This window comes from Mycteria americana, chromosome 26, assembly GCF_035582795.1.
Source record: "Mycteria americana isolate JAX WOST 10 ecotype Jacksonville Zoo and Gardens chromosome 26, USCA_MyAme_1.0, whole genome shotgun sequence".
NCBI classification, from domain to species: Eukaryota; Metazoa; Chordata; class Aves; order Ciconiiformes; family Ciconiidae; genus Mycteria; species Mycteria americana.
Genome location: NC_134390.1, coordinates 541,060 through 568,267, shown reverse-complemented (window position 1 = coordinate 568,267; position 27,208 = coordinate 541,060). Strand labels below are relative to the sequence as shown.

The 27,208-nt window shown below is 71.8% G+C and overlaps 2 protein-coding genes across 2 annotated transcripts in view; both read left to right on the top strand.

The window, feature by feature from the left end:
* Positions 1-6,717: 6,717 nt before the first annotated feature.
* RARG (retinoic acid receptor gamma) lies at positions 6,718-14,741 on the top strand. The gene is made up of 8 exons (XM_075525586.1): positions 6,718-6,959; positions 9,505-9,653; positions 11,165-11,306; positions 11,689-11,849; positions 11,947-12,123; positions 12,230-12,434; positions 13,974-14,132; positions 14,350-14,741. Exons 1-8 carry the CDS (start codon positions 6,815-6,817, stop codon positions 14,523-14,525), a joined length of 1,314 nt encoding a protein of 437 aa, XP_075381701.1. The 5' UTR covers positions 6,718-6,814; the 3' UTR covers positions 14,526-14,741.
* Positions 14,742-16,851: 2,110 nt separating this feature from the next.
* The window catches only part of ITGB7 (integrin subunit beta 7), a 10,683-nt gene continuing 326 nt past the window's right edge, over positions 16,852-27,208 (top strand). Inside the window, 16 exon segments of the mRNA XM_075525316.1 lie at positions 16,852-16,934; positions 18,908-19,113; positions 20,179-20,349; positions 20,466-20,560; positions 20,562-20,708; positions 22,159-22,317; positions 23,385-23,480; positions 23,569-23,658; positions 23,748-23,775; positions 23,778-23,917; positions 24,778-24,810; positions 24,812-24,966; positions 25,788-25,938; positions 25,940-26,015; positions 26,846-26,955; positions 26,957-27,069. Of these exon segments, the coding sequence (XP_075381431.1) occupies positions 19,029-19,113; positions 20,179-20,349; positions 20,466-20,560; positions 20,562-20,708; positions 22,159-22,317; positions 23,385-23,480; positions 23,569-23,658; positions 23,748-23,775; positions 23,778-23,917; positions 24,778-24,810; positions 24,812-24,966; positions 25,788-25,938; positions 25,940-26,015; positions 26,846-26,955; positions 26,957-27,069 (1,649 nt within the window). The 5' untranslated portion in view covers positions 16,852-16,934; positions 18,908-19,028.

The window sequence follows — 27,208 nt, the reverse complement described above, 5'->3', positions numbered from 1 at the left end:
TGTGTGTGCAAGCGTGTCACCTGGGACATGCCATGCACCTGCAAGTGTGTCACATAGGAAATGACGTGTGTGTGCAAGCGTGTCACCCAGGACATGCCACGCAGCTGTAAGCGTGTCACCTAGGACATGCCATGCAGGCGTGTGCCACCCGGGACATGCCATGGGTGTGTAAGTGTGTCACCCAGAACACGCCATGCGTGTGCAAGCGTGTCACCCAGGACACACCACGCCCACGCACGGGCACCATCCCGCACCCACGCCGTGTGCCCGTCCCTCACCACGCGTGGCCTTGTCACGCGTGTCCCCGTCCCCTCGCGGAGGCGGCAGAGCTGTGTCCGTTCCGTGTCCGTTCCGTGTCCGTGCCGTGTCCGTGCCGTGTCCGTGTCCTCGCTGGCGTCGTCCTGCGGTTTGGGAAAAAACTGCGGCGGGGTTCAGGGCGGCGTCCCATGACGGAGCGGGCGGTGCCCGGGCAGCGCCCACGCCCACGCCCCCACGGCCACGCCGGGTGAGTGGGGGTGGGGGGGCCCACGGGGTGGGGGAGGGGGCTGCCGGGTGAGTGTGAGCGGGGGGGGGGGGAGGGGGGTGAGCACACACACGCGTGTGCGGGAGCGTGTGTGAGCACCGAGCGCGTGGGTGCGGGAGCGTGGGGGGGGGGGGGTGAGTGGGTGCGAGTGGGTGCGGGCACGTGGGAGGGCGCGGCTGCGTCTCAGCGCAGGCGCGTGCGTGCAAAGGCGGGTGCCAGCCTGGGCACGCGTGTGCCCGCGCGTGTCAGCGCGTCAGGGCGGCGCGCGAGCGACCATGCACGCGCGCGTGTGCGGGAGCGCGAGTGGGGGGCTGAGTGCGCGCGCGCGCCTGCGGCCGCGCGTGTCCGCCGGCACCAGCGCGTGCAAGGCCACGTGTGCAAGCGTGTGCCCGTGTCTGGGGGGAGGGGGGGGGGTGGCCCACGCGGGGACACGCCCTGCACGCACCCACCCACACGCGTGTCCCCTCGCCCCAGCACACGCCTGCCCCCCCCCCCCCCCCCGCCGCCTCCGTGCCTCAGTTTCCCCAGGGCCCGGGAGCCGCCGGCCGGGGGGGAGGGGGGAGGGGAGGGGATGGGGAGGGGAGGGGGGAGGAAGGAGGCGGGGGGAGGGGGAGGCCCCGCAGCCGATGGGGTCATGGAAAAAGGTTTGGGTGGAAAATCCTCCCCCCGCCGCTCAATGGCGGCTTTGTTCGGCCCGGGGGCCCCGCGGCGGCAGCGCCCGCCCCCCCGGGGGTGTGTCCCCCCGGGCCCCCCCGGGTCGTGTGGGTCCCCCCGGGCCCCCCCGGGTCCCCCCGGGTCGTGTGTCCGTGTGTCCGTGTGCCCCCCCTCCCCCCCCCGTGCCTCAGTTTCCCCCGCTGGGGGGGGGGGGGGCCGCTGGGCGGTGCGTGCGGGGGGGGTGTGGGTGTGCGCGGGCGTGCAAGGGCACCGAACGCCGTGCGACGGGATAAACTGCCGTGCGAAACGGGTGCAAGGCCGTGCAAGGCCGTGCAAAGCCGTGTAACGCCGTGCAAAGCTGTGTAACACCATGCAAGGCCGTGCGAAGCTGTGCGAAGCCGTGCAAGGCAGTGCAAAGCCGTGCGACACCATGCAAGGCCATGCGGAGCTGTGCAACACCGTGCAAAGCCGTGCAAAGCCGTGCAAGGCCGTGAAAAGCCGTGAAAAGCCGTGCGACACCATGCAAAGCCGTGCAAGGCCGTGCAATGCCATGCAAAGCTGTGCAAAGCTGCGTGATGCCGTGCAAAGTCGTGCAAAGCCGTGCGATGCTGTGCAAGGTCATGCAAAGCCACGCAAAGCCGTGCAACGCTGTGCGATGCCGTGCAAGGCCGTGCAAAGCCGTGCGATGCCCTGCAAAGTTGTGCAAAGCCATGCTATGCCGTGCAAAGTCGTGCAAAGCTGTGCAATGCCGTGCAAAGCCACACAAAGCCGTGTGATGCCGTGCAAGGTCATGCAAAGCCGTGCGATGCCGTGCGATGCCGTGCGATGCCGTGCAAAGCCCTGCAAAGCCGTGCAAAGCCGTGCGATGCCGTGCAATGCCATGCAAAGCTGTGCAACGCTGTGCGACGCCGTGCAAAGCCACGCAAAGCCGTGCAACGCTGTGCGATGCCGTGCAAAGCCGTGCAATGCTGTGCAAAGCCATGCAAAGCCGTGCAATGCCGTGCAAAGCCGTGCGATGCCGTGCAAAGTCGTGCAAAGCTGTGCGACGCCGTGCAAAGCCGTGCAACGCTGTGTGATGCCGTGCGATGCCATGCAAAGCCGTGCGATGCCGTGCAAAGCCATGCGGTGCCGTGCAAGGTCCTGCAGTGCCGTGCGGCGCCGTGCAGCACCGTGCCGTGCAAACGAGGTGCGTCCCCAGGTGGGGACCCCCCCGACGGAAGTTTCCGGCCGAGCGCCCGGCTCAGATTGAGCCTCACCGGGGGACCCCGCTCCCCACGGGGCCCCACGCCGGCACCCACCGTCCCGCGCCCCACGGGGCCCCACGGGGCCGGTGCTGGCGTGGGTGGGGGTGCCGCACCCCAGCCGGCGGCGGGGGCGTGGGTGCAGCTTGGGGGGGCAGGAATGCAGCCGGGCGGGTGCTGCCGGCACAGGCCTCGCACGCCCCGGCACGCCTGCGCACACGGGGACACGCCGGCGGCCGAGCGGCGCGGCCACACGCCGCGGGGCACGGCAGGGGTGGGCACACGCGCGTGCGATCGGGCGGGCGGGCGGGCGTGCACGCTCACACGGGCGCGCTTGGTCTCACGCGCTCGTGCGTGGCCTTGCACGCTTGGTCATTCCTATACGCGCCCGCGCGCACGCGCTTGCGCACGCTCGTACGCACTTGTGCACGCTCGTGCACCCCCATGCACACTTGTGCGTGCTCACCCACGGTTGTGCACACTGAAGCACGCTCGTGCGTGCCCGTGCACGCTCACAAACATTCGTGCATGCTCACACCCGCTCGCGCACGCTCGTACCTGCCCACACACACTCGTGCACGCTCACACACATTTGTCCACGCTCAAACCCACTCGTGCACGCTCATGCGCGCTCTTCCACGCCCGTAGACACTCGTGCGCGCTCACACCCGCTCGTGCACACTCGTGCATGCTCACACGCGCTCCCCACCCTGCAGCCCCCCCCATCCCTGTCCTGGGGGAGCTCCGGGTGCCCCCGGCCCCACGGGAGGGCCCGGGAAGGGCCCGGGGGGGGGGAGCGGGCAGGGAGGTCCCTGCCTGTCCCTGCCCTGTCCCTGCCTGTCCCTGCCCTGTCCCTGCCTGTGCCATGGCCCTGTCCCTGCCTGTACCTGTCCCTGCCTGTCCTGGCTGTGCCACGCGCTGGCCCCCGTCCGCCACGGCGAGCCCTGCCTGTCCCTGTCCCCTTGCCGTGTCCCCCTGCCTGTCCCTGCCTGCGCCACGGCCATCCCTGCCTGCGCCCTGTCAGTCCCTGCCTGTCCCTGCCTGTCCCTGCCCTGTCCCTGCCCGTCCCATGGCCCTGTCCCTGCCCGTCCCTGTCCCTGCCGTGTCCATCCCTGCCCTGTCCCTGCCTGCCCCTGCCCGTCCCTGCCTGCACGAGGCCCCACGCGCGCTGCCGGTGCCCCCGGCACCCTCGAGCCCCTCGCACACGGGGACACACGCGTGTTGGCGTGACGCCCCGTGTCCCAGGATGCCGCGGGAGCGCCGGGGGGCCGTGGCGCGATGCCCGCCGTCCCGGCGTGCTGCGGGGTGCGGGTTGGCGTGACCCACGGGGAGGGGGGGGCACACCGGCAGGCCTTGCACACGCGTGTGCGAGGGGCCCCGTGGCACCCCCTGCCCAGCCTGGAGCCCTCAGGGCATTGCACGCGCCTGGTGTGCAAACTCCTCGCACGAGTGTTAGCACGTGCACGGGGACGCTGGCCCTGGGCGGGAACACGCTGCTCACGACGGCCGTGCAAGCCTGGCTCCGCCCCCCCGTGCAACACTTGCACAGAAACCCCCGCCCCGTGCAAGCCTTGCACCAACACCTTGTGCAAGCCTTGCACCAACACCCCGTGCTACCCTTGCACTAACCCCCCGTGCAACCCTTGCACAGACCCCTCCACGCCCCCTTGCACGCCCCCGTGCCCCCTCGCACGGCTCCCTGCTGCCCGGCCCCTCCGGCGTGGCTCCGTGCGAGGGTGTGCGAGGGCTGTGCGAAGGTGTGCGAAGGCCGTGCAAGGGCCGTGCGAGGGTGTGCGCAGGCTGTGTGAGGGTGGGCAAGGGCCGTGCGAGGGTGTGCGAAGGCTGTGCGAAGGCCGTGCGAGGGTGTGCGAGGGCCGTGCAAGGGCTGTGCGAGGGTGTGCGAGGGCCGTGCAAGGGTGTGTGAGGGCGGTGCGAGGGTGTGCAAGGGCCATGCACGGGTGTGCGAGGGCCATGCAAGGGTGTGCAAGGGCTGTGCGAGGGCCGTGCGAGGGTGTGTGGTGCGAGGGCCGCGCGAGGGTGTGTGAGGGCCATGCGAGGGTGTGCAAGGGCCGTGCGAGGGTGTGCGAGGGCCGTGCGAGGGTGTGCAAGGGCTGTGCAAGGGCTGTGTGAGGGTGTGCAAGGGCCGTGCAAGGGTGCGCGAGGGTGTGCAGGGTGCGCGAGGGCCATGCGAGGGCCGTGCGAGGGCCGTGCGAGGGTGTGCGAGGGTGTGCAAGGGCTGTGCAAGGGCCGTGCGAGGGTGTGCGAGGGCCGTGCGAGGCCGCCAGCAGCGGGGCGGGGGGGGGGGGCAGCTGCTGGTTTTAATTACCCGCAGGCGGCCAGGGCTAATTGGGACCTTTTGGCTGCGGCGAGGGCGGGGGGGGGGGCCCTTTCGGGGGCCACCACGTGGCACTGGGGACACGAGCAGGTCCCCTCCCCGAGGGCCCCGGAGACGGGCACACGCGTGGGGCGTGGGGACAAGGGGGTGGCACAGGGGTGGCCCAAGGGGACACGAATGAGAGGAGATGGGGTGGCACAGGGGACACGCGGGGAGGGACGTGGGGTGGCAGAGGGTGACATGGGGGGGCACAAACGGGGGGGACACGGGGCGGCACGGGGGGTGGCATGAGGGGACATGGGGACACACATGGGAGGACATAGAGGGGACACGGGGTGGCTGGAGCGTGACACGGGAGGACACCCCTGGGCGACACGGGTGGCAGGAGGGGGGAGATGGGGGTGACGGGGGGGGACATGGGGGGACACAAAGGTGTCCCCACTGCATTGATTGCCCTGGTGGGTGCTGGGGGGGGTGACATGGGGACTGGGGAGGGGACGAGGGGACTGGGGGGGCTGGGGAGGGGGTGACATGGGGACTGGGAGGGGACAAGAGGACGGGGCACCAGGGGGCTGGGGGACTGGGAATAACTGGGGAGGTGACACGGGGACTGGAGGGACTGGGAGGGACTGGGGAGGGGACATGGGAACTGGGGGAACTGGGAGGGACTGGGGAGGTGACACGGGGACTGGAGGGACTGGGAGGGACTGAGGAGGGGACATGGGAACTGGGGGAACTGGGAGGGACTGGGGAGGTGACACGGGGACTGGGAGAACTGGGAGGGACTGGGGAGGTGACATGGGAACTGGGGGAACTGGGAGGGACTGGGGAGGTGACACGGGGACTGGAGGGACTGGGAGGGACTGGGGAGGTGACACGGGGACTGGAGGGACTGGGAGGGACTGGGGAGGTGACACGGGGACTGGGAGAACTGGGAGGGACTGGGGAGGTGACACGGGGACTGGAGGGACTGGGAGGGACTGGGGAGGTGACACGGGGTCTGGGGGCGGGGCTGGGGGCAGGTCAGGACACCCCCTCCCTCCTGGGGCGTGTGTGACACTGTGTGACACCCGCGTGTGTGTGTGTGACACCGTGTGCGTGACACTGCCCGTGCCCCTGTGCCCGTGGCACTCTGTGCGTGTGACCCCCACCCCGTGTGTGACCCCCACCCCCCGTGTGTGACACCCGGGTGTGACAGACCCCCCGTGTGTGACCCCCACCCCCCGTGTGTGACCCCCACGCCATGTGTGACACCCGTGTGTGACAGACACCCCGTGTGTGACCCCCGTGTGTGACCCCCACCCCCCGTGTGTGACCCCCGTGTGTGACACCCACGCCATGTGTGACACCCCGTGTGCGACAGACCCCCCGTGTGTGACCCCCACCCTGTGTGTGACCCCCCCGTGTGTGACGCCCCCCCGTGTCTGACCCCCACTCCATGTGTGACACCCGTGTGTGACCCCCACCCCCCGTGTGTGACACCCGTGTCTGACCCCCACCCCATGTGTGACCCCCCCGTGTGTGACCCCCCCCCCGTGTGTGACCCCCACCCCGTGTGTGACCCCCGTGTCTGACCCCCCCCCGTGTGTAACACCCGTGTCTGATCCCCCCCCCGTGTGTGACCCCCCCGTGTGTGACCCCCACCCCGTGTGTGACCCCCCCGTGTGTGACCCCTGTGTGTGACACCCCCCCCGTGTGTGACCCCCACCCCCCGTGTGTGACCCCCGTGTCTGACCCCCCCCCCGTGTGTGACACCCGTGTCTGATCCCCCCCCCGTGTGTGACCCCCACCCCGTGTGTGACCCCCCCCCCCGTGTGTGACCCCCCCGTGTCTCCGCGTCCCCCCGCCTCCCCCCCGCCGCCACCGGCATGTGCCGCCAGGCCCCGCCCCTCCCCGGGCCCCGCCCCCGGCGGCCCCGCCCCTCCCCAGCCCCGCCCCGCGCCGGTCGCTGGGCCGCGGGGCCGGGCCGGGCCGCGCCGCACCCGCCGGGGCCGGGGCCGGGATCGGGGCCGGGGCCGGGGCCGGGGCCGGGCCGGGGCCGGTCGGTCGGTGCCCGCCGCCATGTACGACTGCCTGGAGGCGCTGGCGGGGCCGCGGCGGCTGCACGACGTGACCAACCGCGGGGCCTGCGCCCTGCGCAAGGCGGGGTACGGGCCGCGCTGCGGGGCCCTGCCGCCCTTCGCCTGGCCGCCGCCCGCCCGCCGCGGTACGGGGAGCGGGGGGAGCGGGGGGAGCGGGGCCGCGTCCCGCGTGGGGAGCGGCTGTGCGAGCGTGGGTGCGTGGGGGGAGCGTGTCCTGAGTGGGTGAGTGGGAGGGGGCGGGCGTGCGAGGGGGTGGGTGGGCGCGGGTGGGTTGCGGGTGGGTGGGTGGGTGGGTGGGTGTCTGCGTGTGGCTGTGCGTGAGTGACGCGCGTGGGTGTGGAAACTTGGGTGTGTGAGTGTGTGACGCGTGGGGGTGTGGAAAACGTGAGGGGGGGGGGGGGACGCGAGTGTGTGAGTGGGGGGTGTGCGTGCGTGGGGGTGTTGGAACCCCCCCCCGTCCCGTCGCGGTAACACCCGGCCCAGGGGCGGGGGTTGGGGTCCCGCTGGGTTTGGGGGGGCGGCACGAGGGACCCGAGGGGGGACGGGGACGTGGACCGCTTTTGGGGGGACCCGATTTGGGGGGGCACGGGGAGCTGGACCCGTTTGGGGGGGGGGCAGCGTTAGGGACGCGGTTTTGGGAGGGGTGGGGGGCACAGGGACATGGACCCCATTTGGGGCACCACGAAGGACCCCCCTGGGGGGGGGGGGGGGAGCTTTTGGACCCCATTTGGGGGGGCACAGGGACCTGGACCCATTTCGGGGGGCAGCAGTAAGGACCCGGTTTGGGGCCGGACGCCCCACGGGGCACGGGGGGGACCCACGGGGGCAACCCCAGGCCCCCCCGCACCCGCGCCCCGTGGAAATTTGGGCACAAACAGGCTGGGGGGGGCGGGGGGGGCACAGGGGGGGTCCCGCCGCCTCCGGGGAGAGGGGGGGGGCTGGCGACGAAGCGGGGCCCCCCCCATCCCCCCTCCAGGTGCCCACAGGCGGGGCGGCCCCCCCGTGCCCCCCCACCCCCCCCTCCCAGCTCCCCGGCCCAACTGGTTCCAGTCCGGGGCTGCCGCACCCGCCCAGCGCCGCTGCCAATGTGGCACTTAACCCCTGCGGGGCCGCCCCGAAACCGGCCTCGCCCCCCCGGGGGGCTGGGGGGGCGCTGGGGGGCCCCCCCCCTTCAACCGGCCACGGAGGGGGCAGCACCCCCCGGCTGGGGGGGGGGGGATCCCCCCTACCCCCCCAAATTAGGCTCCATGGAGGGCTGGGGGGGGGAACCCCGCCTTGGAGCCAGGCGGCCCCCCCAAAACCGAGGGGGGGTTTTGGGGGTCCCCCCGCAGTGTCGTGTGTCCCCCCCCCAGTTGGCTGTGCCCCCCCACGGGTGTTTTTGGGGTGCTGTTTTTTTTGGGTGGCTGCCTGGATTTGCGTCAGAACCCCCCCCCCCCCCAAATCAAAACTTAGTCTTGAAGGGAAACTGAGGCACGGGGAAGGGGGGGACCCCAATGTGCCCCCCCCCCAAAACCCCACCCCCCAGCACCCTCCGTGGGGCACCAACAGCACGCGGGGGGGAGGGGGGGGGCAGATCCAGCCGTGTCCCCCCCCCTTCCCCAATTTGGGGTGCCCCCACGCAGGTCCCCATGGCTGGGGGGGACACCGGGGGGGGGACACAAACACACACACACGCTGCCCCCCCCCCCCTTCCCACCCGAGGCGTGCGAGGGGGTGTCACAGGGTGTGGCGCCCGGTTGTGGTTCCATTTCCAGGGCGGGGGGGTGAGGGGGGGCGGGGGGGGCCCTGTTTGTTTTCGGGTGACCATGGTGCGTGTGTGCGAGGCGGGGGGGGCCTCCCACCCGTGTGTCGTGTGTGGGTCCCCCCCCCCCCCGTCCCGGGGTCCCCCCCCCCCCCCCCCCCCCCAGCCCAGCTGCAACCGTTTTAGGGCCGGTTATAAATGGGCTGTTTGACGCCGGGCGAGGGCAGGAATTTCCTCAATTTCAGCAATTTCGGCTTTTTTTATAAAAACACACACACGCACAATAAAAAAAAAAAAACAAAAAACCTCACCCACCCCCAGCCGCCCGCCCGGGCTGCGGGGCAGGGTGGGGTCCACGTCCCCCACCCCAGCGGTGACGCCGATGTCACCCCCCCACCCCACCCCACCGCTTGCCACCACCCCACGGTGGCACCCCTGGGGGGTTTGGGGGGGTTGGGACCCCCCCCACCCCCGGGTTTTGGGGCTGGGTGAGTGTGGGGCCCTGGGAAGGAGGGGGGGGGGGGATGTAGGGGGATTTGGGGGGGCACGGTGAGGGGGTGCTGGGCTGCATCCCCCCCCCCCCCCCGCCGTGCCTTGTCTCCTCCTTGTCCCCCCCTCTGTCCCCCTCCCACCGTCCCCATCCCTTGGTGTCCCCCCCCCCCCCCCCCCGGGACGGACGCAGCTCTCTGGGGACAACCCGTGGGGCTCCCTGCCCCCCTCCCACCCCACGGGGACCCCCACGGAGGAGCAGGGAGGGGGCAGCCGGATCCCTGCCCCCCCCCCTCCGTGCCTCAGTTTCCCCCCAGCCAGCAATGGGAGGTGGGGGCAGCTCCCAGCCTTGGGGGTCTCACGCAGGTTGGGGGGGGGGGGGGGTGTCTCCGGCAGCTGCCTGACCCCCCCCTCACCCCCCCCCCCGCCCCCCCCCCCAGCCGTGGAGACCCAGAGCCGGAGCTCGGAGGAGATGGTGCCCAGCTCGCCCTCGCCGCCCCCCCCGCCCCGCGTCTACAAGCCCTGCTTCGTCTGCAGCGACAAGTCCTCGGGCTACCACTACGGGGTCAGCTCCTGCGAGGGCTGCAAGGTGAGGGGGGCACGGGGCACCCCCGGGCGCTGGCGAGCCCTGCTGGGGGCACTGGGAGACCCCTGGGCACTGGGGAGCCTTGCTGGGGGCACTGGGAGACCCCTGGGCACTGGGGAGCGTTGCTGGGGGCACTGGGGAGCCTTGCTGGGGGCACTGGGAGACCCCTGGGCACTGGGGAGCCTTGCTGGGGGCACTGGGGAGCCTTGCTGGGGGCACTGGGAGACCCCTGGGCACTGGGGAGCCTTGCTGGGGGCACTGGGGAACGTTGCTGGGGGCACTGGGAGACCCCTGGGCACTGGGGAGCCTTGCTGGGGGCACTGGGGAGCCTTGCTGGGGGCACTGGGAGACCCCTGGGCACTGGGGAGCGTTGCTGGGGGCACTGGGAGACCCCTGGGCACTGGGGAGCTTTGCTGGGGGCACTGGGAGACCCCCGGCCACTGGAGAGCCTTTCTGGGGGCACTGGGAGACCCCTGGGCACTGGGGAGCCTTGCTGGGGGGAACTGGGGAGCGTTGCTGGGGGCCACTAGGAGACCCCCAGGCACTGGGGAGCTTTGCTGGGGGCACTGGGAGAACCCCCAGGCACTGGGGAGCCTTGCTGGGGGCACTGGGGAGCCTTGCTGGGGGCACTGGGAGACCCCTGGGCACTGGGGAGCCTTGCTGGGGGCACTGGGAGACCCCTGGGCACTGGGGAGCGTTGCTGGGGGCACTGGGGAACGTTGCTGGGGGCACTGGGAGACCCCTGGGCACCGGGGAGCCTTGCTGGGGGCACTGGGGAGCCTTGCTGGGGGCACTGGGAGACCCCTGGGCACTGGGGAGCGTTGCTGGGGGCACTGGGAGACCCCTGGGCACTGGGGAGCTTTGCTGGGGGCACTGGGAGACCCCCGGCCACTGGAGAGCCTTTCTGGGGGCACTGGGAGACCCCTGGGCACTGGGGAGCCTTGCTGGGGGGAACTGGGGAGCGTTGCTGGGGGCCACTAGGAGACCCCCAGGCACTGGGGAGCTTTGCTGGGGGCACTGGGAGAACCCCCAGGCACTGGGGAGCCTTGCTGGGGGCACTGGGAGACCCCCGGCCACTGGGGAGCCTTGCTGGGGGCACTGGAAGACCCCCGGGCACTGGGGAGCTTTGCTGGGGGCACTGGGAGACCCCCCAGGCACTGGGGAGCATTGCTGGGGGCACTGGGGAGCCTTGCTGGGGGCCACTGGGAGACCCCCAGGCACTGGGGAGCTTTGCTGGGGGCACTGGGAGCTCCCCCAGGGGCACAGGGGAGTCAGCACTGGGGAGCCCACCCAGGGGGGACTGGGGACCCCCACCCCAAACATGCAACCCCCCCCCCCGCCCAGGGATGCTGGGGAGCAGCCCACGGACATGGGGCAGCCTTGCTGGGAGCACTGGGGAGCCGCGTCTGAGGAACGCAGTCAGGGGGGGGCTGGGGAGCCCCCCCAGGGCGTGTCACCAGCCCTCCGTCACCCCCCCACCTCCGTCCCCGTGTCCCCCCGTCCCCCCCCCCCAGGGTTTTTTCCGCCGCAGCATCCAGAAGAACATGGTCTACACGTGCCACCGGGACAAGAACTGCCAGATCAACAAGGTGACGCGCAACCGGTGCCAGTTCTGCCGCCTCCAGAAGTGCTTCGAGGTCGGCATGTCCAAGGAAGGTGCGCCGGGGTCCCGGGGGGGGGGGTCCACACACGCACCCCCCCCCCCCGCCGTCATCGTCCCCTCCCTGGCCGTCACTGACGTCTCGCTTGGCTCCGTCCCCGCGGGCTGGGCAGCCGCACGGTGGGGATGTCCCCAGCCCCTGGGGAGGATTTGGGGGGCTTGGGGGGGGGTGTGCAGGCAGGGCTGGTGCCCCCCCCCCCCGGGTGGGGTGGGGTGGGGTGGGGGGGCCTTGGCATCCCCTCCGGCCGCATTGTGCTATATGGGGATATCCTGCTCGCGCATCCTGTCCCCGCGCCCCGGCCAGGAAGCACGGCCTGGGGAGGGAGTGGGGGGCACCCCCAAACCCCCCCCCCCCTCCTGACCCCCCCCCCCCCGCAGCCGTCCGCAACGACAGGAACAAGAAGAAGAAGGAGGTGAAGGAGGAGGTGACGGTGGAGAGCTACGAGCTGAGCCCCGAGCTGGAGGAGCTGGTGCAGAAGGTCAGCAGAGCCCACCAGGAGACCTTCCCCTCGCTCTGCCAGCTGGGCAAGTACACCACGGTGAGCGCCGGGCCGGCACCGGGCGCGGGGACCACGCCGTCGGACCGCGCGGTCGAGCCCCCTCGGTGTTGTCCGTCTGTCCGTCCCGTCCCCCCAGAACTCGAGCGCCGACCACCGGGTGCAGCTGGACCTGGGGCTGTGGGACAAGTTCAGCGAGTTGGCCACCAAATGCATCATCAAGATCGTGGAGTTCGCCAAGCGCCTGCCCGGCTTCACCGCGCTCAGCATGGCCGACCAGATCACCCTGCTCAAGGCCGCTTGTCTCGATATCTTGGTGAGGGTCCCGGGGCGGGGGTCCGGGGAGGCCGCGGGGTGACCATCCCGCGCCGGTCCTGACCCCGCCGCCGCCGCGCGCGCGCCGCGCGTCCCTGCTGCCGTAGATGCTGCGGATCTGCACGCGCTACACGCCGGAGCAGGACACCATGACCTTCTCGGACGGGTTGACGCTGAACCGCACGCAGATGCACAACGCCGGCTTCGGGCCCCTCACCGACCTGGTCTTCGCCTTCGCCGGGCAGCTGCTGCCGCTGGAGATGGACGACACCGAGACCGGGCTGCTCAGCGCCATCTGCCTCATCTGCGGAGGTGGGGGACAGCGGGGACACGGGGACCTGGGGGCCGCCAGGCCAGGAGGTAGCGGGGACGCGGGGACCTCGGGATCAGGAGGAAGCAGGGACATGGGGACGCGGGGACCTCGGGATCGGGAGGAAGCAGGGACATGGGGACATGGGGACCTCGGGATCAGGAGGTAGCAGGGACATGGGGACACGGGGACCTCTGGATCGGGAGGTAGCAGGGACATGGGGACACGGGGACCTCTGGATCAGGAGGTAGCAGGGACACGGGGACATGGGGACCTCGGGATCAGGAGGTAGCGGGGACGCAGGGACCTCGGGATCGGGAGGAAGCAGGGACATGGGGACACGGGGACCTCGGGATCAGGAGGTAGCAGGGACATGGGGACATGGGGACCTCGGGATCAGGAGGTAGCAGGGACATGGGGACACGGGGACCTCGGGATTAGGAGGAGGCAGGGACACGGGGACACGGGGACCTCTGGATCGGGAGGAAGCAGGGACATGGGGACACGGGGACCTCTGGATCAGGAGGAAGCAGGGACACGGGGACACGGGGACCTCGGGATTAGGAGGTAGCAGGGACATGGGGACACGGGGACCTTGGGATTAGGAGGAAGCAGGGACACGGGGACACAGGGACCTCTGGATTACGAGGAAGCAGGGACATGGGGACCTCTGGATCAGGAGGAAGCAGGGACATGGGGACACGGGGACCTCAGGATTAGGAGGTAGCAGGGACATGGGGACATGGGGACCTCGGGATCAGGAGGTAGCAGGGACACAGGGACCTCGGGATTAGGAGGAAGCAGGGACATGGGGACATGGGGACCTCGGGATCAGGAGGTAGCAGGGACATGGGGACACGGGGACCTCGGGATTAGGAGGAAGCAGGGACACGGGGACCTCGGGATCAGGAGGAAGCGGGGACACGGGGACCTCGGGATCAGGAGGAAGCAGGGACATGGGGACATGGGGATCTCGGGATCAGGAGGAAGCAGGGACATGGGGACATGGGGACCTCTGGATCAGGAGGAAGCAGGGACACGGGGACACGGGGACCTCTGGATCAGGAGGAAGCAGGGACATGGGGACACGGGGACCTCTGGATTAGGAGGTAGCAGGGACATGGGGACACAGGGACCTCTGGATCGGGAGGTAGCAGGGACATGGGGACATGGGGACCTTGGGATCAGGAGGTAGCGGGGACGCAGGGACCTCGGGATCAGGAGGAAGCAGGGACATGGGGACACGGGGACCTCGGGATTAGGAGGAAGCAGGGACATGGGGACACGGGGACCTTGGGATCGTGAGGCAGCAGAGACACGGGGACGTGGGGACCTCAGGGCCAGGAGGAAGCAGGGACAAGGGACCTCCAGATCGGGAGGCAGCGGGGACGCGGGGACCTCGGGGTCGGGATGCAAGGGGGACGCCAGGGCCGCCCCGCTGGATTCGGGGCTGAGGGATGGACGCCAGCCGAGGCGTCACAGAAGGGGGTGACAGCGGGTGTCTGGGGGTGTCACCCCCCCCCTTCCCCCCCCCCCCCAAGACCGCATGGACCTGGAGGAGCCGGAGAAGGTGGAGAAGCTGCAGGAGCCGCTGCTGGAGGCCCTCAAGGTCTACGCGCGCCGGCGTCGGCCGCGCCAGCCCCACATGTTCCCCCGCATGCTCATGAAGATCACCGACCTGCGCGGCATCAGCACCAAGGGTGAGGGGGGGGCACCCCCAGACACCCCCCCCCCCAGGCACCCCCAGACCCGGGGAGCTCGCGGCGGGGAGGGGGACGCTGCAGGGACGCTGCGGGGATGCTCAATGAGGGGGATGCGTGTTGGGGGGGGCTTGCTCATGGGTTGGGGGGGGGGGGGGGGGTTGAAGAGGGGGGGGGGGGCACGGCTGTCGGCTGACGGGCTGGGGGGGTCCCGCAGGAGCGGAGCGAGCCATCACGCTGAAGATGGAGATCCCGGGGCCCATGCCCCCCCTCATCCGGGAGATGCTGGAGAACCCCGAGATGTTCCAGGAGGAGGAGGCGGAGCGGCCCCCCCCGCCCCCGGAGCCCCCCACCGCCCAGGACAGCCCCCCCGGCCCCCCGGCCTCCCCATAGCCCCCCCCCCGCCCACGCAGGGGGGGCCCCGTAACCCCCCCGCTGGGGTTGGACACTCACGACTGCCTTCCAGGGCCCCCCCTCCTTGCTCCGGGGAGGGGGGGGCCCCCACGGTGCCCTCTCCCCCCCCAAGTTTGGAGGGGGGGGGGGGGGGCTCCAGAGACTGACGGAGCCGGCCCGGGGGGGACCCCGCGGCACAGCTATTGCCTTAAGCTGGGGGGCCCGGGGGGGCCCCCCCACCCCCACCTCAGCTTCATGCCAAAGCGCCCCCCACCCCCCCCCCCAGCCCCGCTGCCGCCTCCCACCCTTGTATTGGGGGGGGGGGGATTTGAGGGGGGCAACAATGGACAGAAATTGCCCCCCCCCCGCCCCCCCCAAATTAATGCCTGATGCCCCTCGGCCCCAGCCCCTCGCCGTGCCGGGGGGGGGCCCAGGCGCCCGGGACTTTATTTATTGGAAACAGGGTGGACTGGGGGGGGGGCACCCCCATTCCCCCCCCCAGGCACTGCTGGGCGCAGGCAGGACCCCCCCCATGCCGGGGGGGGGTTGGTGCATTTTATTTGCTGGTTTATTTTATATTGAGGGTGGGGTGGGGGGGGGGGCTGCTTGTGGGTTTTGCTTTTTGACGCTGTTGGGGTGGGGGGACCCCAAAATCCCCCCCTTGCGGCCCCCCCCCCAGCACAGAACACTACAGAGACCAAAGATGGGGGGCACGAGGTGACTCCCCCAAACCCCCCCAGTATTGCTGGGGGGGTCCCAAGCCATAGTCACGGTGACTCCAATGCCATAGGGGGGGGCCCTTCCTGGTGCCTCCCCCCCCCCCCGGGCAGCTTTACTGGGGGGGGGGGGGGCGGGTCACACCCCAATTGCCCCCAGGACCAAACTGCCCCCCCCCAAATGTCTGTTACCCCCAGCCTGGCTGGATGGGGGGGCTCCCCGCCCCCCCAATCTGCCCCCCCCCCCCCCCATTTTGGGGGTGCACAACCCACGGGGGGGGTCTGTTACACTACACGGGGGGTGCCCCCCCCGGGGCAGCACTTTTCACGTGTTATTTATTCCTTTGCGTTTACACCGGGGTCCCCCCGGCCCCGGGGGGGGGGGGTTCCCCCCACCGCTGCCCCCCGCTGGCCCCCCCCCCCCGCCTTCTCCCCCCCCCGGTATCCGAGCTCCCCCCCCCCCCGCCGGGGGGGCCCCCCCGCCATGTTTACAGTCCACCCGCCCCCCCTCCCCCGTGGGGGGGGACACGGGACTTTTCTATTTTTGCAAAATAAAGTGATGGAAATTTGGGAGGGTCCCGGTGTGGTGGTGGTGGGGGGGGCACCCCGGGGGGGCCACACACACCCTTGGGGCAATGGGGGGGATCCCCCCGGGATGGTGGGGGTCAGCTTGGGATGAGGGGGACACCCCCCCCCCCCCCGGGCGACAGTTGGGGACCCCCCCCCGTCGGGGATAAGGGGGGGCACCCCTGGGGTAATGGGGGGCACCTGGGGACAGCGGGGGACACCCCGAGGTGATGGACACCCCTCCCCCCAGGGCAATGGGGGACCCCCCCCTCCTTTGGGGGGGGGGTATCGGTGGCTGCGGGTGCCCGCGGCGGCCGCGGGGGGGGCGCCCCACTCCCGCGGAGCCGCCCCGGGGCCGCCCCCCCCCCCCCCCCCCCCCCCCTTGGACCCCCGGCACCCGCGGAGCCCCCCAACCTCCCTCGGCAGCCCCCCCGCCCCCCCCTCCATCGGCCCCGACCCACAGGCGCCTGCGGACCCCCTGCACGGCACCCCGACCCCCCCCCGCGCCGCCCCTGCCCCCCCAGCACCCCGACCCCCACCCAAGGGTGCCGCCGCCCCTGCCCCCCCCCCAGCACCCCGCCCCCCACCCAAGGGTGACCCTGCCACCCCCACCCCGCCCCCGGGCCGCCCCTGTTCCCCCCCCCCCCCCCCAAGCACCCCCCACCCCTGGGTGCCCCCCCCAAGGGCTGCGGGGGGGGGGGGTAGGGCGCACCCCGGCCGCCTGGGTCCTTCCCGCGGGGTGGGTGGGGGTCAGGGTGCGGCTCCCCCGCCCGCCCGGGTCCGCACCTGCGGGGTCCCATCCCCCCCCCCCGCCCCGGGGCAGGATGCGGCCCCCGCCCCGCCCCGCCCCCCCCCCGCCGCCTCCCAGCAGCGCCGGGGCCATGGGGCGGCCGGGGGGGCTCCTGCTGCTGCTGCTGCTGCTGGCGACCCCGGGGGGGGCCGGGGCAGGGGCAGGGGCAGGTGAGGGGCGGGGGGGGGCACCCGGGGGGGGGCACCCGAGGGGGGGTCCCCTCCACCCCAGTCCCCCTGACCCCCCCCCCGGGTGCCCCCAGGGGTCCTGCGAGCCCCAGGCGTCCTGCGAGGCGTGTGTCCGCTCCCACCCGCGATGCGCCTGGTGCGAGGACCCCGGTGAGTGCGGGGACCCCCCCCCCCGCGACCTGGCATCCCCTCCCCACGCCCACCCCCCCACACCCGGGGCACTCGGGGTCCGGATTCGGGGGTTCCCCGCCCTGTTGGGGGTCGTGGTGCCGCGGGGGGGGGAGGGGCGCGTCTCCCCGCGTCCGTGGGGGTCGCGGTGTGGCTTTGGGGTCCCTCTGTGGGGGCAAGGGGTGGGGGACTGGGGTGCCGTGGGGGTCCCCACGCGCCGTGGGGTGGCCATGTGTCGTGGGGTCCCCGTGTCTCATGGGGGGCTCCGTGTCCCGTGGGGTCCCCAAGGGTCCTTGTGTGCCGTGGGGTCCCCCACTGTCCCCGGGGGTCCCCTCTATGCTGTGGGGTCCCCCATGAGGTCCCCGTGTCCCCTGCGGGTCCCGGTGTCCCGTGGGGTCCCCGTGGGGCCGCACTGGGTTGTCGCAGGAAGGGTGCAGCGTGGGGGGGGGGGGGGCCTGGCGTCCCGCGGGGGGGCCCCACGGGGTGGTGGTGTGCCGTGGGGTGGTGGCTGTGCTGTGGAGGGGGGCACGGTGTCCCTGTGGGTCCCCGCTGAGGCGTGAGGTCCCTTCTGTGCCATGGGGTGCCGGGGGGGGGGGGGGTCACAGGCGCCTGGGGGTCCCTGGGGGTCCCCAGTGTGTTGTGGGGGTCCCCACGTGTCCCTGGGCCCCCAAGCGTCCCGTGGCGATGCCTGTTTGTCCCTGGGGTCCCCGCGTGCTGTGGGGGGTCCCCATTATCCCTGAGGTCTTTGGTGCGCTTTGGGGGTCCCCATTTTCCCTGGGGTCCCCCTTGTCACCGAGGTCCCCGTTGTCGCTGGGCTCCCCCCCCCCGTGTGCCGTGGGGCCCGGTGGGTGCCAGGCCCCCCGCCCCCAGCCCTTGCGTGACCCCCCCCGCCCTGCGGTTTGTCACCAGGAAGCAGCAAAACCTCGGTGACAAACAGCGGGGAGGGGTGGCCCCCCCGCAGCACCCAGCACCCGCCCGTCTCCCACGTCCCCTTAGGGGCAGGGCCGTGGGGTGCTGGGGCTGTGGGTGCTGGGTGCAGGGGATGTGGGTGCAGGAGGGACACTGCAGAGGGATGTGGGGGGCAGGGAGAAGAGTTCTGGGGCGATGGGTGCTGGGGACGTGAGCGATGGCTGCCGGGGGGATGTGGGGTGCAGGGGGGGATGTGGGGTGTGCAGACAGCGTGGGGTGCTGTGTGAGGTGCTGTGTGGGGTGCAGGGCAGTGTGGGGTGCAGGGTGATGGGTGCAGGGCAGTGCGGGGTGTTGTGTGGGGTGCAGGGGGGGATGTGGGGTGCTGTGTGGAGTGCGAGGGGGGGATGTGGGGTGCAGGGCGGCGTGGGGGTGCAGGGTGATGGGTGCAGGGGGGGGATGTGGGGTGCAGAACAGCGTGGGGTGCTGTGTGGAGTGCAGGGGGGGATGTGGGGGTGCAGGGCGGCGTGGGGTGCAGGGCGATGGGTGCAGAGGGGGATGTGGGGTGCAGGACAGCGTGGGGTGCTGTGTGGGGTGCAGGGGGGGATGTGGGGGTGCAGGGCGGCGTGGGGTGCTGTGTGGGGTGCAGGGCAATGGGTGCAGGGGGGGATGTGGGGTGCTGTGTGGGGTGCAGGGTGATGGGTGCAGGGGGGATGTGGGGTGCAGGACAGTGTGGGGTGCTGTGTGGGGTGCAGGGCAGCGTGGGGTGCTGTGTGGGAGTGCAGGGTGATGGGTGCAGGGCAGCGTGGGGTGCTGTGTGGGGTGCAGGGCGGCGTGGGGTGCTGTGTGGGGTGCAGGGCGATGGGTGCAGGGGGGGATGTGGGGTGCTGTTGTGGGGTGCAGGGTGATGGGTGCAGGGGGATGTGGGGTGCAGGACAGTGTGGGGTGCTGTGTGGGGTGCAGGGCAGCGTGGGGTGCTGTGTGGGGTGCAGGGCGATGGGTGCAGGGCCGGGCGGGGGGTGCGGGCGCTGACCCCCGTCTCCCGCAGGATTTCACGCGGGGGGGGCAGGCAGAAGCCACCCGCTGCGCCCCGCGCGAGGCCCTGGAGCGCGCTGGGTGCCCCCCCGGCGCCGTGGTGGAGCCGCGCGGCAGCGTGCGGGTGCGGGAGATGAGGATGAGGAGCCGGCCCGGGGGGGGGCGGGGGGGGCCCCCCCAGCTGCGGCCCCAGGGAGTCCAAGTGCTGCTCCGGCCTGGTGAGGGGACGGGGGGGGGTACGGGGGGGGAGGGATGGGGAGGGGGAGGGAGAGGGAGGGAGAAGGTGGACGGAACAAGGGAGGGATGGAGGTCCACGGGGGGAGGGAGAGGTCCATGGGAGGGAGGGGTCCATGGGAGAGGGAGGACGGACGGACGGACGGGTGGAGAGCGCGATGGGGCACGGAGGGAGGGATGGTTGGGGGGGATGGAGAAGATGGGTGGAGACGGGGGATGGAAGGGGGATGGAAGAATGGAGGGGTGGAGGGATGGGGAGGGTGCTGGAGAGGGATGGAGGGATGGAGGGAGAAGATGGAGGGAGGGAGTGGGATGGAGAAGGGGGATGGAGGGATGGGAGATGGAGGGAGGGATGGGAGAGGGAGGGAGAAGAGGGAGGGAGTGGGAGGTGGAGGGATGGAGAAGAGGGATGGGAGATGGAGGGAGGGATGGGGAGAGGGAGGGAGTGGGAGGTGGAGGGATGGAGAAGGGGGATGGAGGGATGGAAAAGAGGGATGGGGAGAGGAAGGGAGAAGAGGGAGGGAGTGGGAGGTGGAGGGGTGGAGAAGGTGGATGGAAGAACAGAGGGATGGAGAGGGATGGGAGATGGAGGGAGGGATGGGGGGAGGGAGGGAGGGAGAAGATGGAGGGATGGTGGGGTAGGTGGAGGGATGGAGAAGGTGGATGGAAGGTGGACGGAAGAACAGAGGGATGAGGGATGGAGAAGAGGGATGGGAGATGGAGGGAGAAGATGGTGGGGTGGGTGGAGGAGTGGAGACGGTGGATGGGAGAACGGAGGGATGGGAGAGGGAGAGGGGATGGGGAGAGGGAGGACGGACGGACGGACGGGTGGAGAGCGTGATGGGGCACGGAGGGAGGGATGGTTGGGGGGATGGAGAAGGTGGATGGAAGGGGGACGGGGGAGACGGACCGACGGCCGCGTGGGGAGACGGAGCAGCGGGGCGCCGGGGCCTGGCCGGAGGTGGCCGGGGAAGTGGTGGTGGTGGTGGGGGGGGGGGTCCCGGTGGGACGCGGGGGAGGGTCCGGCTGCCCCCTGACCCCCGCCCCAGGGGAGGAGCAGAGCTTCCAGGTGCGGTTCCGGCGGGCGCAGGGCCACCCCGTGGACCTCTACTACCTGATGGACCTCTCCTACTCCATGAGGGACGACCTGGAGAACGTCCGCAAGCTGGGCAGCGACCTCCTGGCCGCCCTGCGCAACGTCACCTCCTCCGTCCGCATCGGTGGGGACGCGCCGGAGGGCGGGCGGGCGGGCGGCCGGGCGGGCGGGGGTCCCCCCGTGGGGGATTTCGGGGGCGCTTGGGCGTTCCTCCAACCCCCAAACTGGGTTCCCCGCCAGGTTTCGGCTCCTTCGTGGACAAGACGGCGCTGCCCTACGTCAGCACGGTGCCCTCCAAGCTGCGCAACCCCTGTTCGGAGCGGCAGGAGCCCTGCGACCCCCCCCGCCGCCTTCCGCCACGTCCTCTCCCTCACCGCCGACGCCGGCGAGTTCACCGAGCGCGTCAGCCGCCAGCGCATCTCCGGCAACCTGGACGCGCCCGAGGGCGGCTTCGACGCCATCATGCAGGTGGCCGTCTGCGAGGTCAGCGGGCGAGGGCGGGTGGGCGAAGGGGGGTTGGGGGGGTGGCGTGCGTTTTTTGCGAGGGGTGCCCGCGTGCAAACGGGCGCTGCGAGAGCAAGCGCGGACGCGCGAGCGCCCGCCCGCCAGCGAGGCCGCGCGTAAGGGCGTCTGCAAGCGCGCGTGCGAGCGTCCCCCCGCGGGCGTGCACGGGCGGGTCCGTGAGCGTGCAAGAGCGGCTGCGAGCGTGCCTGCCTGCAAGCGAGCCCGCAAGCACGTTTGCGTGCAAGGGTATATGCAGAGCTGCCGGCCTGCGAGCGAGTCTGCAAGCGTGCCGGCCTGCAAGAGCACGTGCAAGCGTGCGTGCATGCAAAAGAGCCTGCGTGCAGGGGCGCGTGGAAGAGCACGTGCTAAGTGTGCCTACGTGCAAAAGAACGTGCAGGTGTGTGTGCAAGCGTGTGCGCAAGCGTGTGGGCTGCAAGAGCACGTGCAAGCGCGCCTAGCATGCAAACACGCCTCTCTGCAAGCGAGTCTGCACGCACGGGTGCATGCAAGCGTGCATGCAAACGAGCCTGCATGCATGGTGCGTGCAAGTGCGCGGGCTGCAAGAGCACGTGCAAGCATGCCTGCGTGCAAACACACCTGTCTGCAAGTGACCCTGCATGCACAGGTGCGTGCAAGTGTGCCTGCAAGTGAGCCTGCACGCATGGGTGCGTGCAAGCGTGCATGCAAGTGAGCCTGCGTGCAAGCGTGCGTGCAAGCATGCGGGCTGCAAGAGCATGTGCAAGTGACCCTGCACGCACAGGTGCGTGCAAGCGTGCGTGCAAGCGAGCCTGCATGCATGGGTGCGTGCAAGTGTGCCTGCGTGCAAACACGCCTGCCTGCAAGTGACCCTGCATGCACGGGTGTGGTGCAAGCGCGCGTGCAAGCGTGCATGCAAGTGAGCCTGCGTGCAAGCGTGCGGGGCTGCAAGAGCATGTGCAAGCGCGCCTGCATGCAAACACGCCTGTCTGCAAGTGAGCCTGCACGCACGGGTGTGTGCAAGCGTGCGTGCAAGCGAGCCTGCATGCATGGGTGCGTGCAAGTGTGCCTGCGTGCAAACACGCCTGTCTGCAAGTGAGCCTGCACGCATGGGTGTGTACAAGCGTGCGTGCAAGTGAGCCTGCGTGCAAGCGTGCGTGCAAGCATGCGGGCTGCAAGAGCACGTGCAAGTGAGCCTGCATGCATGGTATGTGCAAGCGTGCGTGCAAGCGAGCCTGCATGCATGGTGCATGCAAGCGTGCGGGCTGCAAGAGCACGTGCAAGCGCGCCTGCGTGCAAACACGCCTGTCTGCAAGTGACCATGCACGCACGGGGCGCGTGCGAGCGCGCCTGCACGCGAAAGCCTCTGCAAGCGCAGCGCGCGCGAGCACGGCCGCACGCGGAAGCCCGCGCAAGCTCGCCGGCGCGCGCCCCACGGCCGTGCCCCCCCCAGGAGCGCATCGGCTGGCGCCCGGTCACCCGCCTGCTGGTCTTCGCCTCGGACGACACCTTCCACACGGCGGGGGACGGCAAACTGGGCGGCATCGTCACCCCCAGCGACGCCCGCTGCCACCTCGACGCCAGCGGCGTCTACGCCCAAAGCCACCTCTATGTGGGTGCCCGGACGCCGGGGGGGGGGGGGTTGGGGGGGGGGGGGTTTGTGGGGTGGGGGGGGTTTTAGGGGGGGGGTTTTTGGGGTGGGGTGGGGGGGGGTGTTGGGGGTGGGGGGGGGTGTTGGGGTGGGGGGGTTTTGGGGGGGGGGGGGGGGTTTTGGGGGGGGGGGGTTTGTGGGGTGGGGGGGGGTTTAGGGTGGGGGTTTTTGGGGTGGGGTGGGGGGGGTGTTGGGGTGGGGGGGTTTTGGGTGGTGGGGTGGGGGGGTGTTGGGGGGTGGGGGTTTTTGGGGTGGGGGGGGTTTTGGGGTGGGGGTGTTTGGGGTGGGGGGGTGTGTGGGTGGGGGGTGTTTGGGGTGCGGGTTTTTGGGGTGGGGTGGGGGGGGTGGGGTGAGGGTGGGGGGTGTTTGGGGTGGGGGTTTTTGGAGTGGGTTTTTTTGGGGTGGGGGGGTGTTTGGGATGGGGTTTTTGGGGGTGGGGTGGAGGGGTGTTGGGAGTGGGGGTTTTTGGGGTGGGGGGGTGTTGGGGGTGGGGGCTTTTGGGGTGGGGTGGGGGGTGTTTGGGGTGGGGGTTTTTGGGGGTGGGGGTTTTGGGGTGGGGGGGGTGTTTGGGATGGGGGGTTTTTGGGGTGGGGTGGGGGGGTGTTGGGAGTGGGGGTTTTTGGGGTGGGTGTGTTGAGGTGGGGGGGTGTTGGGGGGTGGGGGTTTTTGGGTGGGGTGGGGTGTTTGGGTGGGGGTTGGTGGGGTGGGGGGGTGTTGGGGGGGGTTTTGGGGTGGGGTGGGGGGGTGTTTGGGGGGGGGGGTTGGGGTGGGGGGGTGTTTGGGATGGGGTTTTTGGGGGTGGGGTGGGGGGGGTGGGGGGTGGGGGGTTTGGGGTGGGGTGGGGGGTGTTGGGGGTGGGGGTTTTTGGGGTGGGGTGGGGGGTGTTGGGGGTGGGGTTTTTGGGGTGGGGGTGGGGGGGTGTTGGGGGTGGGGGTTTTTGGGGTGGGGGGGTTTTTGGGGTGGGGTGGGGGGTGTTGGGGGTGGAGGGGGCACCCCAGCACCCATGCCCCCCCCCGCCCCCCCCGCAGGACTACCCCTCGGTGGGACACTTGGCCCAGGTGCTTTCGGCCGCCAACATCCAGCCCATCTTCGCCGTGACGGGTCCCACCGTGCCGGTCTACCAGGTGAGGGGGGGGTGGGGGGGGTCCCTGAGGGGGGGTCCCCGGCCCCCCCCCCCCCCCCCCCCCCCCCTTTGACCGTGTCCCCGTGCAGGAGCTGAGCCGCCTGATCCCCAAGTCGGTGGTGGGGGAGCTGCGGGAGGACTCCAGCAACGTGGTGCAGCTCATCGCCGACGCCTACAACGTGAGCGGGGGGGGGGGGGGGTGTGGGTGCCCCCCGGGGGGGGCTCGGTGGGTGCTGACACCCACGGGGTGTCGTTTCCCCCGCCCCAGAGCCTCTCGTCCACGGTGGAGCTGCAGCACTCGCCTTGCCCCCCGGCATCAGCCTCAGCTACGAGTCCCACTGCGGGGGCCCCCCCCAGCCCCCCCGGCCCCACGGCGGCCGCTGCGCCGGTGTCCGCGTCAACCAGAGGTGGGGGGGGGGACGGGGACACCGAGGGGACGTAAGGGGACGCGGGGGGGCAGCGGGCAGGGATGGGGGTGCCGGGCTGGGTCAGGCAGGGCTGGGATGGGGGGGGGGGGGGAACCCCACGGGGGTGACAGGGGGTGACAGGGGGGACCCACGGGGGAGGGGCAGAGCCACCCGGCTTCACCCAGCCCCCGGGCCTGATCCTGCGCCCGTGCGTGTCCCCCCCGTCCTCTGTCCCGGCGTCTCCGTGCGTCCCACCCGGCTGTGTGTCCCTCCGTCCTTTTGTGCCGTGGGTGGCCCCGTGGCGTGGGTGTCCCCATGGGTGTCTCTATGCCGTGGGTGTCCCTGTGCTGTGAGTGTCCCCGTGGGTGTCCCCATGCCGTGGGTGTCCCCATGGGTGCCTCCATGCCGTGGGTGTCCCCATGGGTGTCCCCCATGCCATGGTGTCCCCATGGGTGCTGCCATGCTGTGGGTGTCCCCATGCCGTGGGTGTCCCCATGGGTGCCGCCATGCCATGGGTGGTCCCCGTGGGTGTCCCCATGCCGTGGGTGTCCCCATGGGTGCCCCCGTGGGTGTACCCGTGCCGTGGGTGTCCCCGTGGATGCTGCCATGCCATGGGTGTCCCCATGGGTGCCCTCGTGGGTGTCCCCATGCCGTGGGTGTCCCCGTGGGTGTCCCCATGGTGCTCCCATGCCGTGGGTGTCCCCATGCCGTGGGTGTCCCCATGGGTGCCACCATGCCATGGGTGTCCCCGTGGGTGTCCCCATGGGTGTCCCCATGCCGTGGGTGTCCCCATGGTGCCCCCATGCTGTGGGTGTCCCCATGCCATGGATGTCCCCATGGGTGTCCCCATGCCGTGGGTGTCCCCATGGGTGTGTGTCCCCCCCCCCGCAGGTGACCTTCACGGTGCGGGTGCGGAGCGAGCGCCTGCCTGGGGTCCCTGCAGCGCGTGGGGCTGCGGGTGCTGGGCTTCACCGAGGAGCTGAGCCTGGAGCTGGGCACCCTCTGCGGGTGCTCCTGCACCCACCACCAGCCCCAGGCCGCCCTCTGCCACGGGGGGACCCTCCTCTGCGGGGTCTGCAGGTACCGGGGGGCACGGCATGGCATGGGGGGGGCTGGGGGCAGGGTTGGGGGTCCCTGGGGTGGGTTGGGGGTCCACGGGGCACCATGAGGGGGCAATGGGGGGCAGAATGGAGGGGGGACGAATGGGGGCGGGGGGGGGTCCCTGGAGTGGGTTGGGGATCCATGGGGCAGGGTGGGGGGCGAGGGGGGTGGGACGGGGTCCATGGGGCACCATGAGGAGCAATGGGGGGCAGGATGGGGATGGGGGGGGGCTGGGGGCAGGGTGGGGGGGTCCCTGGGGTGGGATGGGGTCCATGGGCAGGGTGGGGTCCACGGGGCACCATGAGGAGCAATGGGGGGCAGGATGGGGATGGGGGGGGTGGAGGAGGTGGGGCGGGCTGGGGGCAGGGTTGGGGTCCCTGGGGTGAGACGGGGTCCATGGGGCACCATGAGGGGCAATGGGGGGCAGGATGGGGGGGGGTGTGGAGGAGGTAGGGGGGGCTGGGGCAGGGTGGGGGGGTCCCTGGGGTGGGACAGGGTATATGGGGCAGGGTGGGGGTCCACGGGGGCACCATGAGGGGCAATGGGGGGCAGGATGGGGATGGGGGGGGGCTGGGGGCAGGGTGGGGGGGTCCCTGGGGCGGGTTAGGGGTCCATGGGGCAGGTGTGGGGGGCGAGGGGGTGGGACGGGGTCCCTGGGGCAGGGGTGGGGGTCCATGGGGCACCATGAGGGGCAAGGGGGGGGCAGGATGGGGGAGCAGCGGGGGGCATCGGGCCGGCGTGGGGGCCCAGAGGGCTCTGTGGGGGCCCACCGTGGCTGACCCCCACCCCCCCCCCCATAGCTGCCCGGGGGGGCGGCAGGGCCGGCGGTGCGAGTGCGAGGGGGGCGGCGGCGGAGGCGGCGGAGGCGGCGGGGGGGCTGGCCGGCCCCCCAACAGCACGGCCCCCCCCTGCAGCGGGAGGGGCCAGTGCGTCTGCGGCGCCTGCAGGTGCCCCCCCCGGGCTGAGCGGGACCCTCTGCCAGTGCGACAGCAGCGCCTGCGAGCGCCACGAGGGGCTGCCCTGCGGAGGTGGGGACACGGGGGGACACGGGGGGGACAGGGGGCCATGGGGGCCGTGCCCTGTGCCCGTCCTTGGCCTTCCCATCCCTGGGGGGGGCCCTCCCCGCAGCACGTCCCCATGGGGGGTCTCATCCCCCATCCCTGTCCCCATGGGGTCCCGTCCCTGTCACCTGCCCCTGTCCCCACGGGTCCCATCCCCACCACGTGTCCTGTGGGCTCCTGTCCCCCATCGCACGTCCCTGTCCCCATGGGTCCCATCCCTGTCACCTGCCCCTGTCCCCATGGGGGTCCCATCCCTGTCCCCATGGGGGTCCCATCCCTGTGCCCATGGGGTCCCATCCCTGTCACCTGCTCCTGTCCCCACGGGTCCCATCCCCACCACGTGTCCCACGGCTCCTGTCCCCATGGGTCCCATCCTTGTCCCCATGGGTCCCATCCCTGTCCCCATGGGTCCCATCCCCACCATGTGTCCCGTGGCTCCTGTCCCCATGGGTCCTGTTCCTGTCCCCACGGGTCCCATCCCCACCACGTGTCCCATGGGCTCCTGTCCCCATCGCACGTCCCTGTCCCCACGGGTCCCATCCCTGTCACCTGCCCCTGTCCCCATGGGGTCCCGTCCCTGTCCCCACGGGTCCCATCCCTGTCCCCATGGGGTCCCGTCCCTGTCACCTGCTCCTGTCCCCACGGGTCCCTTTCCCACCATGTGTCCCGTGGGCTCCTGTCCCCATCGCACGTCCCTGTCCCCATGGGGGTCCCATCCCTGTCCCCACGGGTCCCGTCCCTGTCCCACGGGGTCCCGCGGCGGCCGCGGGGCCACGTGACGCCAGCGCGGTGCCCAGGCCCGCAGCGGGGCGAGTGCGTGTGCGGGAGGTGCCGGTGCCACAAGGGCTTCGGGGGCGGCGGCTGCGGTTGCCCCCTGGGCCGGGAGGGCTGCCTGCGCGGCGGCCGGGGAGTGCGGCGGCCACGGGCGCTGCGTCTGCGGGAGCTGCCTCTGCCAGCCCGGCTACGTGGGACCCCTCTGCGCCCACTGCCCCTCCTGCCGCACCCCCTGCCAGCGCCTCCGGTGAGCCCGGCGTGGGGACGGGGACGGGGACCCGGCTGGGGACGGGCGTGGGGCGCGGGCGGGGAGGGGACGGGGGGCTGAGGGCGTGGGGGGGGAAGGGGGTGGCCGGGGGGTACGGGAGAGAGACCGGGATTGGGGT